This window comes from Anser cygnoides, chromosome 2, assembly GCF_040182565.1.
Source record: "Anser cygnoides isolate HZ-2024a breed goose chromosome 2, Taihu_goose_T2T_genome, whole genome shotgun sequence".
NCBI classification, from domain to species: Eukaryota; Metazoa; Chordata; class Aves; order Anseriformes; family Anatidae; genus Anser; species Anser cygnoides.
Genome location: NC_089874.1, coordinates 142,592,026 through 142,609,850, shown reverse-complemented (window position 1 = coordinate 142,609,850; position 17,825 = coordinate 142,592,026). Strand labels below are relative to the sequence as shown.

Here is a 17,825-nt window from a genome sequence, read left to right as displayed (position 1 = left end):
CAGAATATCAATTTTATGGCCTATTTCTCTGTTCAATTTTGTCAAAATTTCTGTGTATTTTCAAAAAAATAATTAACTGTTTTCATGCCCTGTATGAAACTCCACTTAAATACACATATTTAAAAATAAACTAAAACTGATTCTGCCTGAAATATAATTAATAACAAATAATATGCATGTCTTAAACAACTTACACATGGGTTCAAAAGCAAACATTTATTTTGTAATGTGAAGTTATAAAACAATCCGTTTAAGAAGAAAATACATAACCATTTAAAGTTCAAATAATATCAGATGTCACATTTAAAAATCTTAAAATTTGATATATTTTTTTAGTTTCTCATTATGAAAAGAATATTTTCAGCTTCATGCTTTAAGTTCTACTCTAAGACTGAATGTCCTAGCTTTGCCAGTTCCTGTTAAATCATAACATTTTCAGACTGAAAGAAAAGTTTTTTCACACAGCTTTCATACTGGCTTAGCACTGTAGAGGGTCCATGGATGAAATAATGGCCCCATCAAAGTCAAAACTCCCCTGAATTTTGACAGAACCAAAATTTCACCTTATATCTGCTAAAGTTTTGAAACTTTACAGATATTTTAGAAGCATGAAAAAATGAAATGACATTTTCCTGGTCCTTTAAGAGCTCTTCATATTATACAGATTTGTATAGCATTCTATGCATGATCACTACCACAAATACCATGCATGTACATAGATATGCTATGTATAATACAACATGTCTTACCATTCAAGCTCCGCATGCACAGAAAACGCATCACTGAGAGTTTCACGTATGGAGCATTTCCAGAAAAAGGCAAATGGAGCAGTAGTATTTCCTCAGATTGTTTTCTAATTTAATTTCACTTAAATTACTGTTAAAAATGTCAAAGTTGATTTTCAAGTTTTCCCTTTGCCAATAAGGGTTGGAAAGCAAACAATGTCAGCTTGTAAAATGCCTTCAGCAGGATGTTCTACATGGGCAGTTCTTATAAACCTACTCTTCAGTATGTTTTAATGCTATACAGACATTACTTAGTCTACAGAGAGCAGCTTACTTACGTCTGGGGCTCCTTTTCATTTTGCTGTTTTTGCTGTGGTTGAAGAACGTTATTTACCAGCTCAGTGATCCCACTAAAGGGAAACCACCTGTTTAAATAAGCAAATAATGTGACTGAATAACCAATAAAACCACACTAATTCAAATGTTTTCTTATCCAATGATAATAGAAAATATACAGGCGGAAAAGCTAGAGCCAATGGGAATGCTAGCTGCAATACTAAATCAGCCACTAAGGGGGTAAGGGAAACAAAGTTTTACAGTTAACCAGTTCACAAGCAGGCAGCAAGAACCTACATCCAACCAAGATGTGGATGAAGTAAGAAGCTGCAGGCAGCTCTCTTACAAGCCAGTCAGGAAGCAGATGGCAAACTAACTGCAGCCTATCAGGTATTAGGGTAAGCTAATACCATCAAAGGTGCAGAAAGCAGAACATGGCAAAGGTAGAAAAGTCAAGCCTACTGCACTTTTAAGATATTTTACTTACTGTGTCGGCTGTGGTTTTTGCTCTTCTTTGACCCTAAAAAGATAAGTTTGCACAACTGAGTGCAACATGCTGTAAAACAACTACTCTGAAGTTTTATAAGCTGTATCAAATCAGTAGGAAAAAAAATCTTACCCTGAGTTAAAAGGAATTCCCTTAATATTTGTTGGGTATTTATAATAAATGGGTATTCCTTGCTTATTTCCATTTAGGATTAAAACTGGGGAAAGCCAAATATCTAAAACTTCTTGTTACAAAATTAGATCGGTGTGGTTTCCCCTAACTAGCTCCCAATTCTTTGGACAGAATACCATGTCAGAACATTTCCAGCAACACATTCAGCTATAAATGCAAAGGAAGGTGTTTTGATTATCTTAACTATAATCTATTTTCTAGATTTTTATTTTACAATCAAATTACCTATCATAATTCAAGGTGAATTTAAAACACGTAACATCATTTAAAATGCACCACCCTAAACTAACAGGTTAAAGGAAATTCTTCTCTATATTTATTAAACTACAATTATGTCGGCGTCTGCAGACAACGTAACTCTAATAACTAAGGAGGGAAGACTAAGGAACTTGACTCTGAGTGAAGTTTACTTTTACTTGCTGGAAGAAATACTTAGATAATACATACAGTAAGTCTGCATAGTACTGATTAGCGTTTGTTCATCATCTTCAGGAAAACATTGTATCTGAAATACATGCTTTAATTTGAGTGAGCAAGTCAATGTCCTATGCAATTCCTCTCCACCAAGTCCAAGAATAGAGATGTGTACTCATAGGAAATATTTACATCTCTCTGATATTTACTCTCTCTCTAATTGCACCTGTATGTCCTAAACATCAAGTTAGGCTCCAGCTTCCCTTTACATTCAATGAAACCAAACAGGTTCCTAAATAGATGTCCTGAATGTCCCTCTGGAGAAGCCCTTACTTAGCAAAGAGGGGAGTGCAGGCTCATAATTTAAGCAGATGCTTAACTTCAGATAAAAGACTAAAGCTCACAAAAACAGCTTCGCATCTCCTCCTCCATATGATATGTCACTGTGACTACTCCTATAAACAGGGTTCAGTGACTAGACAAGAACTAAATAAGGGAAGTGGACACTGATACACTAAAAATTTTGAAAAAACAAAATTTAGTACAGAAAGAGAAAACTGAACATGCAGCACACAGTAAACAGTCCTGTAGCACGGCTTGCCTTTTCAGCATTTTAGAAAATTATAGTGAAAAAAAAATGTTCCAGTACAAAACCAAAAAACGCACGCAGATACATTTTGAAGTTAAGAAATATGGAAATAAAAATCGCTCATGCAGTTGCAATTCCACTCCACCATGCATCTTAACTGCACTATTATCTTTCACCGTGAGATTCCATACTGTTTTATCCATACAAAAACCAATGGGAATTGGCATCTGTACCTTCTGTACTAGGCAGCTTAAGACATTTTAGAGCCTCCAACTTTAAGGGCCTGAAAGCTCTATTTGGTAAACTGTGAGAAGGAAGTGCCACTGGACAAAGAAAACTGAAAATATATTTCCTCCATTGTTCCTTATATTCCTCTCAATACATGGCTACCAAACATATTTTCTAGACACTTAAATTACTATTTCATTTTGAAATTTTCCATTGAAGTAAACAAATGAAATTTGAATGTTTCACATATTAAGATTACAACCAACATCCTTCCTTTGGACTGGAACCATGGTCATTTTTGTAACATGCAGAACTGAGACCGAAATAGAGTGAGATCATAATTTGCAGTAACGCACACTTCTTCAGAGAGCTCCATTTGAAATCTTTGTGTTTTTTTTTTTCCAAGAGGATTTAGCATCTTTACATAATTGTGTATGTTCAGTGACTTCAACTGCAGCTGCAAATCCTTTGTATTTTTGAAAATCTAACAATCAGATTTTGAATTAAGAACCATTAAATAAAGAAACATTTCCCATTAGTAGCCACCTTGAAAATCTGCATTTAAAATGGTTTTCCCCTCATTTTATAGGAGCATTGGGTTCTAAGTCAGGATATAAATTGCTTCCGCAATTCAAAATGTATCTCCTCCGAAATACTCTTTTCTCCTACAATTCTGTGTCTCGTCCACTGTACACTTTCCAACACTGCAGTTACGTGAGGACAAGAGCCTCTATTATTATATAACGATGACGCATCCTTGAGTACTATCCACATACCCTTTAGTCCTTTGATTAGGCAATGATCTTTCTTGACTTTCTAACAACAATGGAGGGGAAGATATAATTTGAAATGAAATTATTAAAAATATCTATTGAAAAAACAGATTCTACCATATGAAGTTAAGCTCATATTGACCTTGTGGGCCAACAGGCATGGACCCTTTGGGTGTACAGCACAGACATTTCTCATTCGAGGTCAGGGAATAGATTGAGATTCTGCACCCAAGTCAGCAAGCCAGAGGGAAAGGCCTGCTAATCTCTTTCCAAATGACTCTTCAATCAGACAAATTAGGAGTAGAAGCTGCAGTAACTCATAGAAATATTAATGTATTTAGATGAAATACAAGGAATGTGTTTTTACACAGTGGTGGTTTAAATAGTTTTTTTTTAGACAACGGAGGACTCATGAGACTCCAGATTCTTAAATCCTGACTACATACTACACATGGCGTTGTCCTTCCTTCAGTTACAAGAAGTGCCTTGTGTTTTACTAGGGAGTGTGCTCCCAGATTTCCCACATATAAATTGCTTTTTCCCATCCTTTCAAAAATCAGCAACTAATAATTCCTTACAAGAATTGGATTAACATGTCAAATATATATATAAATATCCATTTACTCATCAGACCGAGAAATACCAAACTGTGTAACTGCATTCCGCTTCTTGCAGACTACATCTTAATTTTGCCTTCCCACATCTTTTCAATCTGCCTTCTAGAAACTTCACCAAGAAGGATGCCAGTTCTAGTTACTGACTAGAAACAATTTCCAATAAATACCTGTTTACTAAGACCACCAGCAGGCTGCAGATAATGTGACCAACAGTGACTGGGACAGTGCATTCCAACAGCGCAAAACATTAAGTAATTCTCTACCTGTTTTCAAGTTTGATGAAAATTTCTGTCCCTACAGGAATTCAATCAACACTGTGTACAAACACCACATTAATTCTGAAACATTGAAAGAATCTGAAACCTTCATCAGTTCACAACTTACTTTGCACAGATCATAATTCCGTATCCTGCATCATCTGATTCACTTTAAAACAAGCCAATATTTTTCTGCTTGCCAACAATAAAAATTTTTTGCACTTTGCAAGTGTAAAAGTGTTTAAGTTGTCTGGAACCTCTGCACTTTGAAACATTCACAGTACCAGTCCTCTTGTGCTCTTCTGCAGGCCTACACAGTGCAAGTGCCAGACCCTTTGACCTCCTGAAGGCACCAGTATCATTACGTTAGACCTCAAGTCTCATTCAACACTAAGTTTCCTCAAAGGTCATGGCTAGTCCCATTGGTAGAGAGAACGAATAGGAGGACAGAACAGAAAGGTGAGGGAAGAGAACAAGAACAACAGAAGCAGGATAAGTTGTGAAGGTATTGAAAATAACACAATTTTCCTCAGCCCTATAAAATCTTAATAATTTTCTATTCTTCAATCTACTGCTATCACTAAAAGCACTTACCTAAAATCTATTGTGCCAAAACCATACAGGATTCTTCCCAAAAGATGTGTTGGTAAACTAACAAGTACTCTGTCATCAGATTTCTCCTCTACTTTTATATACTTTGGTGCATAGCCACAAAATCACGTGGGTAGAATTCAGGCGCCTACATCCACGATAATGACCCATAAAATATGGCCTATACCTTCCAGATATGTGAAATTAAACAGGTACCTAGTTCTTCTCCCGTGAAGCCTGGGGATATGCAGATTTCAGAACCAGCCGTCCTTGCCAGGAATAAACATCTATGTCAAACACAACATTCAGATTTGCCAGCCACGGACCTACAGGCACACGGAGATCGGATCAGCAGGAACAGTCTGAGCGTACCTCGTGTCTCCTGAAAGACCGGGAGACGCACAAGGCATGTAACACACCACCTCGCTTCGGTTTCAAACGTTACAGGCCAGTAGTTGGGCGCCTTTGCTCAGCGGCAGGAGAGCTGCTCCTTGTGCTCTCCTCGGCCTGAGGGAATCACGAGCACGCCCCTCATCTTCCCACCACCTCAGCGAGGTTAGATGAGGCTACACCAGGACAGAAGGGTTTTTCTAGCCCTTTTGCTGAGAGGGCTGGAAATACAAACCTACCTCTTGTTTGGAATTCTGACTTCCCTCCTCCGGGGAGGTAAATACCAAAGTATTTATTATTAAAATTCATGTTGTAATTGATGTTGAATCACTTTAATGAAGTCGTTGATGCTTTTACAGTAGCTATTTTCACTCAACGTATTGTCTGTGAAGTCCAGCAAATGGGACACTGGCAGGAAATTTTAAGTTTGGGGAACAGAGCCTAATAGCCCAAAACTCAATGCAGAATATATGTAGTCTCCATGAGAAATGCACGTTACACCAAACTTGATTAAGAATTAAGATGAGATTAAATATTAATGCACAGAACTATCTCGTTTTCCCAAAGCAAATCGCCCAGGAGCAATGAGGGACGGTCTCAGTTCTATAAAAAGCACCTTCCCGTCTCGCTTCCCCTGCAGATACAATACTGACACTGACCCCAGCCGCGCTCACAGAAAAGAAGTAGAGAATAGTTGGGTGAAGACTGCAGAAATAATTGTCTCAAATATAGATTTCTAGTTATGCACACACAAAAAAATCTGGAAGAGCAGTATCATTCAAATAAACACAACAGCATGAATGCCAACTCCTTGACACCCACATACACTATAAAGTGAATTTAACTTAATACTGCCCTCAGGTTCTGCATTTGTTCTTCGCATTCCAGATCCTGCTATCACAGACAACAGTAAAGAGCCAGCAGCTAGCTCAAAAGTCAAGATGCCAACCCACAGGCTTCAACAGACGTATTTGCTCTCTTCACTAATTCTCTCCGATTATTAACAGATTTCAACTATTCCAAAAACATTTGATAACCAGAAAATGTCTTCTCAATTCAAGCATACTGAAATGCACAGACTACAGACAAAACTGTAAGTTCAGTTTATGGATTTTACGTTAGATACTGCTATTTCTTGCACAGCTGTCTAAAAAATGGACATACTGCTAATTGGCAGGACTACTGTAACTGTAAATCCCCAATAACGTATTCTGAATATCTCCATGAAACTTTCCACAGATTAAAATGCAATTACTAACTGAGTACATTCCAGCAATCTTCGAAAAAATAAAGCATTACCCAACATGAACTGGGCCGAAGATGGCATGGAAGGTGAAAAAGAAAGCAAAAGCAAATGCTTTCACACTCTTCATCGCGTTTAAAAAATTCTGATTAAGGTACGGAACTGTCTGTCTTAGGAATCTATACATTCCCATTCTCACAGCACATGAACAGCACAATCTTTTAAAAATATTTGCCATCACCAATATTTATGTTATGTAGAAAAAAAACATCCCCAACGTACCTTGGAAAATGACACCAAAAATAAAATAGTATTTAAATAAATAATGATAACATTCTGTTAGCCTTCCCCTCCCCTCCTGCCTCCTGCTCTCTCTGAAAACAGCATAAATGTGTTTAAACCACCCAGGGGATGCCAGTTCCATTGGTCTAACCAGGGACTATGTTGAAAAAGAGGGAGGTCATCTTCTCCATCCACTTCAGAGGTTTCCACCACCACTGTTTCGTGGACTGTAAGGTCCATTAATCCATTTTCCTAGATTTCCTGCTGTGGACTTTTTCTTTTCTTTTTTCAAATCTTTTTAACAGTATCACAGTGATATTCCCTCCACCAAGTGACAAATCAAAAAAAAAAAAGGGAAAAAAGGGGGGGGGGATTACTGTGCAGTGATTACCTGCTCACAACTCAAGTCTAAAATCAAGATGCATGATACAGACACTTTGCCTGAATCCACTCTTGACAAAATAGTAAACAAAGCCACAAAGTCAAATATGTGTAAAGTCTGCATTTCCCTTGAAAGAGGGATTTTTTTTTTATTCATTTAGAGAATATAAGTAATTGAGTTAAGAAGGATCGTATTTTGGACAATACAATAATGTCTTTTCAAAGAAAAAATTTTCCTGAAGAAGTGTTCAGGTGATTTTCCTGATGGATTCTGACCTGATCATAACAACAGTATCAGCAGTTTCTGCAAAAACAACTTGAAGATCAGAAGCTGAGAGGTAATTGAGCATTTGATACTGCTAAAGAAGCAGGCGAAGTTAGACGCTTGGAACAGAAACGGTATGTTTTAACACAGAATAAATTTAAACCCACCTAAATCCTTGCTGAAGTGGTTAAACATCACCTGAGGTCCAAACTGAAGGAATATCTAAAAGTACAAGAGAGACAACAAGAAAACTCCATACACACTTTTTGAATAAGTACAGACCTACAGATGATGCTTTACAGTAGCCCAGACTGCATGAGCTGCCTACAGAACCTCAGATGAAAATCACCAGTAAACATAGTAAATTCCATACAACTAGAACTACTCTGACATTTAGATGATAAATAGAAACGGGATGAATTTATCAAAGGTACCAGACAAACATGTCAAGGTGGAAACATGACAGTAGCATCTTTAGAAAATACATACTAAATGTAGTTTAGTTTTTTGCTATTTGAAAACACAATTTTTGCTATTTGAAAACACAATGCTCAACAACACCATACTTTGCTTTCAAATCAGAGTGGGGAAACTGACAGTAAGTTTTGATTATTTCAAAACCAGCCCAATAAATGAGACGACTTATCTTTGAACATGAATTCCTCAGGGCAAAAATGTTTCCTATTACTTGTTTCTGGAGTAAGAGACACTGTTCTATAAATGAATTCAGAAGCTTGTGCATTATGTGGTACAATCCAATCGCTTCCTTACTGCATAACCATAATGAGTTAATAACTAAAAACTACTTTTTTTCCAGGAGCTGTTGGCAGAAGAGCCTTTAGGTATATAGTCATTTTGGAAATTAATCCCTTCAAGACTGGTGACAATAATCTCAAGGAGATTTTCTGGGTTCCTCCTATTCCTTAATAGAAAGCCTCCACATTTCTCCTAGCCCTCTCAGACTTTTTCTTTTCCATAAAGGTCTTGCTATTGAAACCATAAATTGAATGTCTGAATCACAATGAGTACATGAGCAAATGAGCGTAGTACAACTGTAATAATAAATAACTACTACGCTGAATGGTATCCACTGTGTTATGTGCGGTTCCAATAACTAATTCACGGATCAATGCTCTCTCTTGAAGGTTATCCAAAATTGGAAGCAGGAGGCCTCAACCAGGGAGGTAATATCGAAAGGTCAGTGTTAAAAATCTAGTATTTGTCCAAACCTACCACATTGTTTAAACTGAGCTAATGCAGCTTCTTCCTATAATTAGCAACCGAGAGTATTTTGGTTATCACAGAGCAAGTGGGAATTTGTAACCGTCAGCACTAGAAGTGGTTGCCATGTGGAGCACGCCAGCTGCCTCCCACTTGGGTATCTTGTGTCTGCCAGGGATTTATGAGAAAACTAAGAACAACATGTACGAAAACTAGGAACAGCAAAAATTATAGGGCAATAATTAATATGAAGTTTTGAATGAAGCAAAGTTGTCAAATAGGGGCAATAAAAATAGCTAGAAGACTGTAACATCATTCAACCTGCATAAAGAGGCTTTGAGCAACCTGGTCTGCTGGGAGGTGTCCCTGTCCACAGCAGGGGTGTTGAAATAGACGGGCTTTAAGGTCCCTTCCAACCCAAACTGCTCAATAATTCTATTAACGCAAGAAAATATATTCAGTGAAAAAGTGTCTTCCAATCCTAAAATTCCAGAAGATTTTTATGATTTGTCTCATTTACTAACTTTAGTGAACTAGGAGTTTCACCATTTTGAGCTTCTCAGGGTAAATTATCCATTACTTGGTAGTTGTACCATATATAACAGGTCGAAGATCAGCATTAATGAACATTCAAAATGTAAAATCGAAAATTAGATTGTGTTAGAAAACCAATAAGAGCAAAACAAAGATCCAGTCAATGCACATGAAGGCTGCCATAGGCAGCAGTTAAAAAGAGCAAGCACGTTTTAATGCATTCTTGAGCCCCACTAAATATTATTTGACTAGAAGTTTACCTATTTACTTTCTAACGGTTCTTTTAAAAAGCAGCTAGTATGATGTAATTCTTTACTAGAATGAATTTCCAAATCCAATTTCAAGGACATGAGACATTAAACTCAAGGAGGTAAGTGGACTCCTTTCTATACCAACAGACTATGTTCCTACAAATACTGATTTTCCTCTCTTTAACAAGCTACATTGTAAGACAATAGTTTAATCATCTAGACAGTAAGACAATAATTTAGTCATCTATCCTGGCAGTATATTTGATAACACTACTGTCTCCCTCACGCAAACTACTTTTCTGTAATCTCAACGCATACACTGAAAAACGTTTGAATTACATACATTAGTAGAATCCAATCTCCTAATGGAGATCAATTTTTGACAGCTAGAATTTTCAGCATATAGCTTACATGCTATCTGAAAAAATCCATATTTGAATGTATCTATTTTTAAACAAAACTGAAGAAAATTCTTATTGCCTTCTATTAATGTTGTTACTTTGAATTCAGCCAAATTTTGAATTAGCTTTCCTTCCTTTTTAAGACCACCTGAACAAACAGTTACTTAGAAAGAAAATATTCCTTCAATACAGTCCTTAAGACAAATACTTCACACTTACACCTCACCTTACTTCCAAAAATTCAGGTTTCACCACATGAGATGTCATGGGTTTTGGCTGGGACAGAGTTAATTTTCTTCATTGATGAAATACATGCATAAATGTATCTCAGTGTAAAACACAAGTTTACAAACCTACTCAAGCTTCATCAAATCTGCAATTTCCAAGCACAATTTGATCAACAGATAACTTTTAACAACTGATAACCAAATAACAATTTAGTTGTTGTTCTACATTTCTTTTTCTTAAAAAGAGAAATAAATGTAATTTAAAATGACTGGGGGGACAGAGGGACAGAAAGGGATTGTCCTTACTATTTAATTCCATTTAAATGAAAACTTTAAATTATAGTGACATTTTAATTCATCTGAGAGTCTTCTACATTCTTACACACTTGTAGGTATATCTAGACACATGCAAGGCAAAAACACTGTAATTTTTTATATTTTTTTAGCTAGATCCTAAGGATTTTAAAGATATATTTATTACAGTATCTGGATTGCAACTTTCCTTATTTAATGTAATTCCCATTAATTCTATATTGGAAAGATAAGACTTTAAAAAAATACTTAATGTTTCAATCTTTTTTGCAGATAACTGAAATTCTTAGGGATATCATAAAACAAAGTCAAAAGCCTATCTTAAAACTGATACAAAAGCTAGGAAGCTGAAATCAAACAACTGTTTAATCCCCTTTCAGAGCATTAATTGAATTTTACATATTTCAAATATTCTCCAAAAACGATGGCTTTGCAAGTAATAAACATACAGATGTAACAATGTAAATAGTTTCATTTTTTTAACCAACTACTCCAAAAAGGCAGTTTTCACTAGGTGTTTTTTTTTTCCGTCTTCAACAGTAGATGGCATTCCAAGCATCTCCTGCAGAAAGCGCTTTCCTAGCTGCTTGTAGTATCACCAGCTGCTACACTGAAATATGCGACCCTGGGCTCAGCTGTTAGCAGGTGAATTAAATAAAAATCCATTTTAACTCTATAAATAATTTGAAATGCATTAGTAATTACTTTGGTCTTGATATTTTATTTTGCCTGTTAAGTAAGAATTTTTTTAACATCATTAGCTGTAGCATATTCACCAGGTGAAAACCACAAGCACTACAAGAGAGACAGTAAGGTAATATTTCTTAGACTATGAGGTCTAACTGCATGAACAGGATCCAAATTTCTTCCAGTCAGAGCCCGGCCAATCCTAGAGAATTGCACAGGAAATAACAGGAACAGAAATCAATATTGTGAATTTGTTCTTGTTTTCAGCCTCTTCAGAATCAGAGAGCCCCTTACAGAGAGCCCCTTTGCAGGGCTGGCTTACAGCTTGCATCCACTCATACCTGAAGCTATGAATAACTATCATATAGCAGTGTTAGCAGTGGAGGTACCTCATCAGTAAGGACAGTGTACTAAATGATAAATTGCATGAAAAATACCAAAAAAAAAAAAAAAGAAACACATCATAGTTTCTGCTACAAAAACAAGATTACAAAGTAAGATTTAAACAGGAAATGAAAAACCAGGACAAGAAAAATAAGCAAGAAATACAATAGTAATGCAGTCTCTTATTCCACACATATTTTGTGACAATACTTTCAAATTGATTTTTTTTAATCTAGGAAAGTGTTAGTCTTACTGACACAAACTTTACCGTGACATCTTGTAATAAGAACTGACAATTAAATTGTATATATCTTAGACTTGAACATGTTTAACAGCCAATTTATCAAGTCATTTAGTTTTGCTAATTTGCTATTCCCATAAATCGTGAGAGGTGGATATTACATTATTAAAGAACTTTTAAAATTCTTTATGAGGAAATAATTCCAATATTCTTAAGATTTTTTGTTATAAGAGGAAAACATAAAATACTGCTCTTTTCCCTGAAAAACAAGAATTAATTGACTAAAAATACAAATGTACATACTTAAAGATTTTAAAACTGATGTTGAAAGAATACCAGAAGTCTTAGAAGAGGAACTGCCTGGGTAAAAGCATTCCAAACATAAACCAACTTGTCTTATTCTTGAAGGAAGTACCGAAAGGAAGGAAGGAAGGAAGGAAGGGAGGGAGGGAAAGAAAAAAAACTTCTGAAGAACACACTGGTATGATTAATTTTTAACAATTTTGATTGCTTTGTCCTACAAGTTAAATTCTTTCAAATAGCTTCCATAAGTTAAGGACGTACTAAGCAGAACTTTAAAAGTATTTAAATTATCTGCTATAAAAAGTAACGAAAATTGTTTCTTTCAAACTAAGACGTTAGGGCCTCTGAACAGAGTTCCTTAGCCTCTCCAAAACATCTCATTTTAGCTAAGAAATAATTTTAAATGCTAAAGCTGTTTTATTTTTATTAATCTTCATTAATCCCTGCCACATACAAACCCCTGCAGTAGCCAGTGACTGAACCTAACTGAGACATTCCCTGCCCAAGTGACTTATGGTTTTCTTCATCCTCCTATCAGCTTGCAACACCAAAACCTGAGAAGTGTGATGTTTTGGGTCCATTAGGCTTGATGTTTCAGAGTACAATGCAGGTTGATCAATTAGGCACTACTATATTGCAAGACTGTACAGCCATCACATATTTCTTTTGAGGCATCTCCTTCAGCATCTTTTTATATGGCACTCAGCAAGTCACTTTAACAGCCAGTGAAAAAAAATCCTAAATTTAATTTCTCTCAGCATCACTGACACAAGAATGAGACGAGGATCTGATCTGTGTAACTACTGCCATTGCTCAATGAAAGTAAACCACCTACTCTATAGATAGGCACCAGCAAAGAACTCTGGAATCCCAAAGTGAGTGACGTTAAGAAAACAAAAACCGTATGAATATTTAGTAAATTCTGTTTGCTTGTACTCCATTAATTGGAATTCATAGGACAACTACTCACTCAAAAGTACTCCTGCAGGCCACCCATCTAACCTCTGAGATCTCATATAAATAGTCAAGGTCAATAAAAGTTGTTCAAACATCTAATTTCATTCTTCTAGTCCAAAAACACATCCTAGTGGTTCCTGAAAGTAGTACAGATATTCTTGTAAAAACAAAATTGTCTCCCAGAAAAGGTGAAAAACTTCCATGTCATTACATTTAATAGAGACTTGAATATACACTTTAAGTATAACTGAAACTGTAACACTCTCGTTTTCTGTCTTTCTTCCATTTTTCTCTAAGATTAGCTTTCCTAGTTAAGCTGCAAAAAACCTTCCTACGGTCAGAGTCACAATTAAGTACCTGGGTTGGTAGCCTTTCAGCCTTTCCACCAAGTGTCAATGAAAGTTTCTAGTGTACAATCAAACATCATACTCTAATTAAATAAAACCACAGTATTCTCTCAATGATAAACATTTCAACGTTGACTCAAGAGCTGAACTTCCTGAAAGGATGTGATATCTCTTACAAGGTTTTATAAAGAAGAAACTGAAGTTTTCCTCCTTTGTTTTCTGTATTTGCTTGAAATAAATTTAGCAACCAATTGAGAACCTAGAAGATGTTCCTCTCCCAAACACAGGTGATATCTGGAACACTCACTGCTCATTTCTAAGAGTAACTAGCTTTAAATTCCAGAAACGTAGAACTGACCACAGTTGGTTAAAGGCATTTGTACGGGGAAGATCTCTCATTCTTCATCCAACAAATCTATACCTGTACTAGAAGCATAAATGGAAAGTAACCTACGTAAATACTTTTGTGAGCATCATTCTTCAGAAACACAGCTTATTCATACTCTCCTCTGAAAAGTTTCTGAATGTCTAAAAACAGCATTCTGGATTGCAGCTTTGGATGATCATTTATCTCATAAATCTTTATTGTAAAGCAGACACTCATTGTTCTCGTTTCCATCTAATTGCAAGCATTCATTCATGTCTGTTTGCAATTAGGGTGCATTTAAAGTGAATAGAACTGCCATTCATGAAGACACTATATATAAATGAAAATTAGTAAATACACAGTGACATCAAAACCAGCCCTAACAATAGTCCCATGATTTAAAATGTAGCACATGGTAAACATCCTGGAAAAACTCACTGGTAAACACATTCTGCAGAGTTACAACACTAAGTACTCCAAGTATCCATTTCTAATGGTAGTAGGAAACTAAATTCTGTAAATTCAATATTTTTTTTAAATTCAAACTATTCTTACAAATGCAAAGTAAAGGTGATCTATAGAAAACAGGTTTAAAAGTTACTTTCAAGTTCGTAAACTAGTGATTTGGTATGCTTCTGTTTTGTAAGAAAATAACAACCCTTTTCTTCAAAGGAAGGATGTACAGGCATTTTTGCTTAAAGAGACTGAGAGGAAAAAAAGAGCACTTCAAACATCATGAAAAACCTACCCAAGATCAGCATGGGGAGTAAAGTTTTGTAGAAGGTAAAGATGGAAAGACGAGTTTATGAAGTTTGAGTCACAGTTATTCTCACAAGTCATGGTTTATCCCAAGCACAAGTTCAATACACACAGCCACAGAGTAGAAGGCAAATGAGAAAACAATATCTTAAATAGCTTAACATATAATAAAGATTAGACCTACAACCTTGTATCTTGTTTGAACCTCCCAAACTATAATTTATGCTCAATACTTCTTGCACCATCTTCTACTGTGGGGCATGAAGAGCAACAGACTTTCATTTATTTGAAAATCTTAAAGTTACCCTCAGACTTCTGTCTTAAAGTATATCAAACTTGTTCTAATTTGTTTCCGTGTTTTCTAGAGATCTCACCTGGACTGCTGTCAACTAATCCACTGCTATTTTGAGCTTTTTTCAAAACTGGACACGTTCCAGCTGGGCTGGTGCTCATCAGAAGTGTTTTGTAGGACAGAGCGATGTTTATGCAACCCATGATGGCAAATACCCATAACAACATGGACAATTAAAGTTCATGTTCAGCGTAAGAGGCAGTTTAAAACCTAGATATTGCACTTGGGAATTGCCGCCCAATCAGTTGCTAACTTCAATTTAAACAAATGGTTACCTCCAAGCATAGTACTTACTGAATAATATCTTTGTTGAATACCATTCAATAATTTTAGACCATATCACTGATTTATCAAGATCATTTTAAACCTCTTTCCTAGCATGCTTCTAAGTGCACCCTATGCCGTCATAATGGGCATTAATGAAAAGAATGACTGACTATTGTCAGACAACTCCGCAAAGTTTCACTTGGTGCACTGTTCCATTCAGACAGAAAACCATCCACAGCTAAAATCAGTAAAATTTTCTGACTATTATTCATTAGTATTTACTATGATTCTACAAGCAGTTTTCTCTGTATCACCTTTCCAGGGTTACTTCGGAATAAGTTCTGCAGGATGACTGCATTCCTCAAGTCAAGATATATTCTCTACTGCCACTTCTCTGTCTGAAAAACCCGATACCTGTTGCAGAATTATGTTACGTTTTTTGGCACAATCTGTTCTTGATAAATCCTCATTGGCTATTATTCACTTCCTCATTACCTTCTAGATACTTACAAGAGCTTTGTTTATTCCTTCCACTGCTTTTCTGGGAATTAAACTGGTCTATTTCATGTCTAACTCTGTATTTTCTTCCAACAACCCCACCTCCAATTTTAAAATGGATCCTGTGTTTGCCCTTCTCTCATCTTCTCAAACACCATATCCAGAAAAAAAGATTTCATTAGATGTCCTCAACTCTTAAATTACTTAGAAAAAACTCTAGGTGATGTACTGAGAAAAAACTCTATGAGACCCAACTAATTAGTATTTTTATTATTATTTTGTGATTCACAAGTATATTTAAACTCACAATTTCAGAGACAATCCTAGAATCTCAATTAATTAAAATATTGCTTTAGCGACCAAGAGCAGGCTGATGAAAAGAAACAGAAAATCACTGAAGACAGTTTGGCTATGCAATTACTAGTAGCAAGTCTAACCAAGAAACAAAATAAAAAACTGTTTAACACTTTGGGGCAACAGTGTCTTGGAAAGCACAATGGTTTCTTACTAATATGGATGATCTTTACTCACGAAAGACAGAAAAAGTTCATCCATCACAGCCCTACCAGGCTTGTCTATGACAGTGTTTGCCAATATCAAAAAGTCCTGTTTCGGTCGTGTGCCAAACAGTTGGATTTTTTTGGAACCTCTCCGGACTGCTCTCCCAAAATCTCAGGATTCTTAGTCACAGCTGGCTTCTTAGTTGAGGAAATGACATTGATGAAAAACAGAAAAAGCACACAGATATGGATGTGCTTGTCACAGCTGCAGAAACAACACATTCTGAGACACTGTCTTACTTGTAGTGTCAATTATATACTTATGTGGAAAACAATACTTTTTTTCCTCCACAAAAGAGACACTAACTACAAGAAGACGGAGGTTTTATTTAGCTAAACTCAATCCCAAATTTCATGAAGAGGGTATACAATTCAAATACTTACCTCAACCTTTCTTTAAAAACAATATACAGCAGAAGGGAGGTGAAAAAATGCACAAAAACATTTCCAATATTAAAGAATTTAGAAAAGATGGGGAAGAATATCATGAGGACTGGGGAAAATGTCAGTGAGACCTGAGCTCATTTATTTTTACATTACTGGAAACATGTTGAAATTGATAGCTTTATTTGAATCTTTTCAATTTCTATACGCACAGAAGATGTAGAAACTCTTAAAAGAATGTTTTGACTGCAAATTGGTTCGTTTTGCTCTTTCACTTTAGCACTCTAGCTACTTGATCATCCAAAGCGTACGCATAGTAGTTTGCAGCAGGGCCCATTATGGCTGAAGCAAGCAGTCATCTCGATGCACAAAGAAACAGCTATGAATGAGAAAATAATAGAGACTGGTCTGCAGCAGGCACAATGAATGCAATTACCATTCGTTTTGGAAGCCCTGGCTTGTTCCTTAACACGTATAAAATGGACAGTATTGATATAGACTGAAAAAATCTATTCTCAAGCAACTCTCAAGCAAATATCAGAACTAAAATGTAATTTTTTACAAGTGAGGTGTTTAAAATATTGAAACATTTTACTCACAATACTGGTGAAACATCACAATTTTAAGTCAATATTGGACCAATTTCTAAATATTTTCACCTTCAATCTCACTTTCTTGAGCCAGATGCAAAAACTGCTCAAACACTTTGTATTAGATACTTGATGGATGAAGTCAGAACATAATGGTACCTCCTCCAACATAAAATCTATTTAACCTGCGGGAGAGCTACAAAGATGGTCAAGAGTCTAGAGAGCAAGGGGAATGTCTGAGGCCCCTTGGTCTGTTCAGCCCAGAGCAGAGCAGGCTGAGGGGAGGCCTCATGGCGGCCTGCAGCTCCCTCACGAGGGGAGCGGAGGGGCAGGCGCTGAGCTCTGCTCTCTGGGGACAGCGACAGGACCCGAGGGAACGGCATGGAGCTGGGACAGGGGAGGGTCAGGCTGGG

General features: G+C 36.2%; 1 protein-coding gene across 1 annotated transcript in view; it reads right to left on the bottom strand.

Annotated features, from left to right (window-relative positions):
* The window catches only part of RIMS2 (regulating synaptic membrane exocytosis 2), a 469,801-nt gene that overhangs the window by 405,411 nt on the left and 46,565 nt on the right, over positions 1-17,825 (bottom strand). The window contains 2 exon segments of the mRNA XM_048068611.2: positions 1,064-1,150; positions 1,549-1,581. Of these exon segments, the coding sequence (XP_047924568.2) occupies positions 1,064-1,150; positions 1,549-1,581 (120 nt within the window).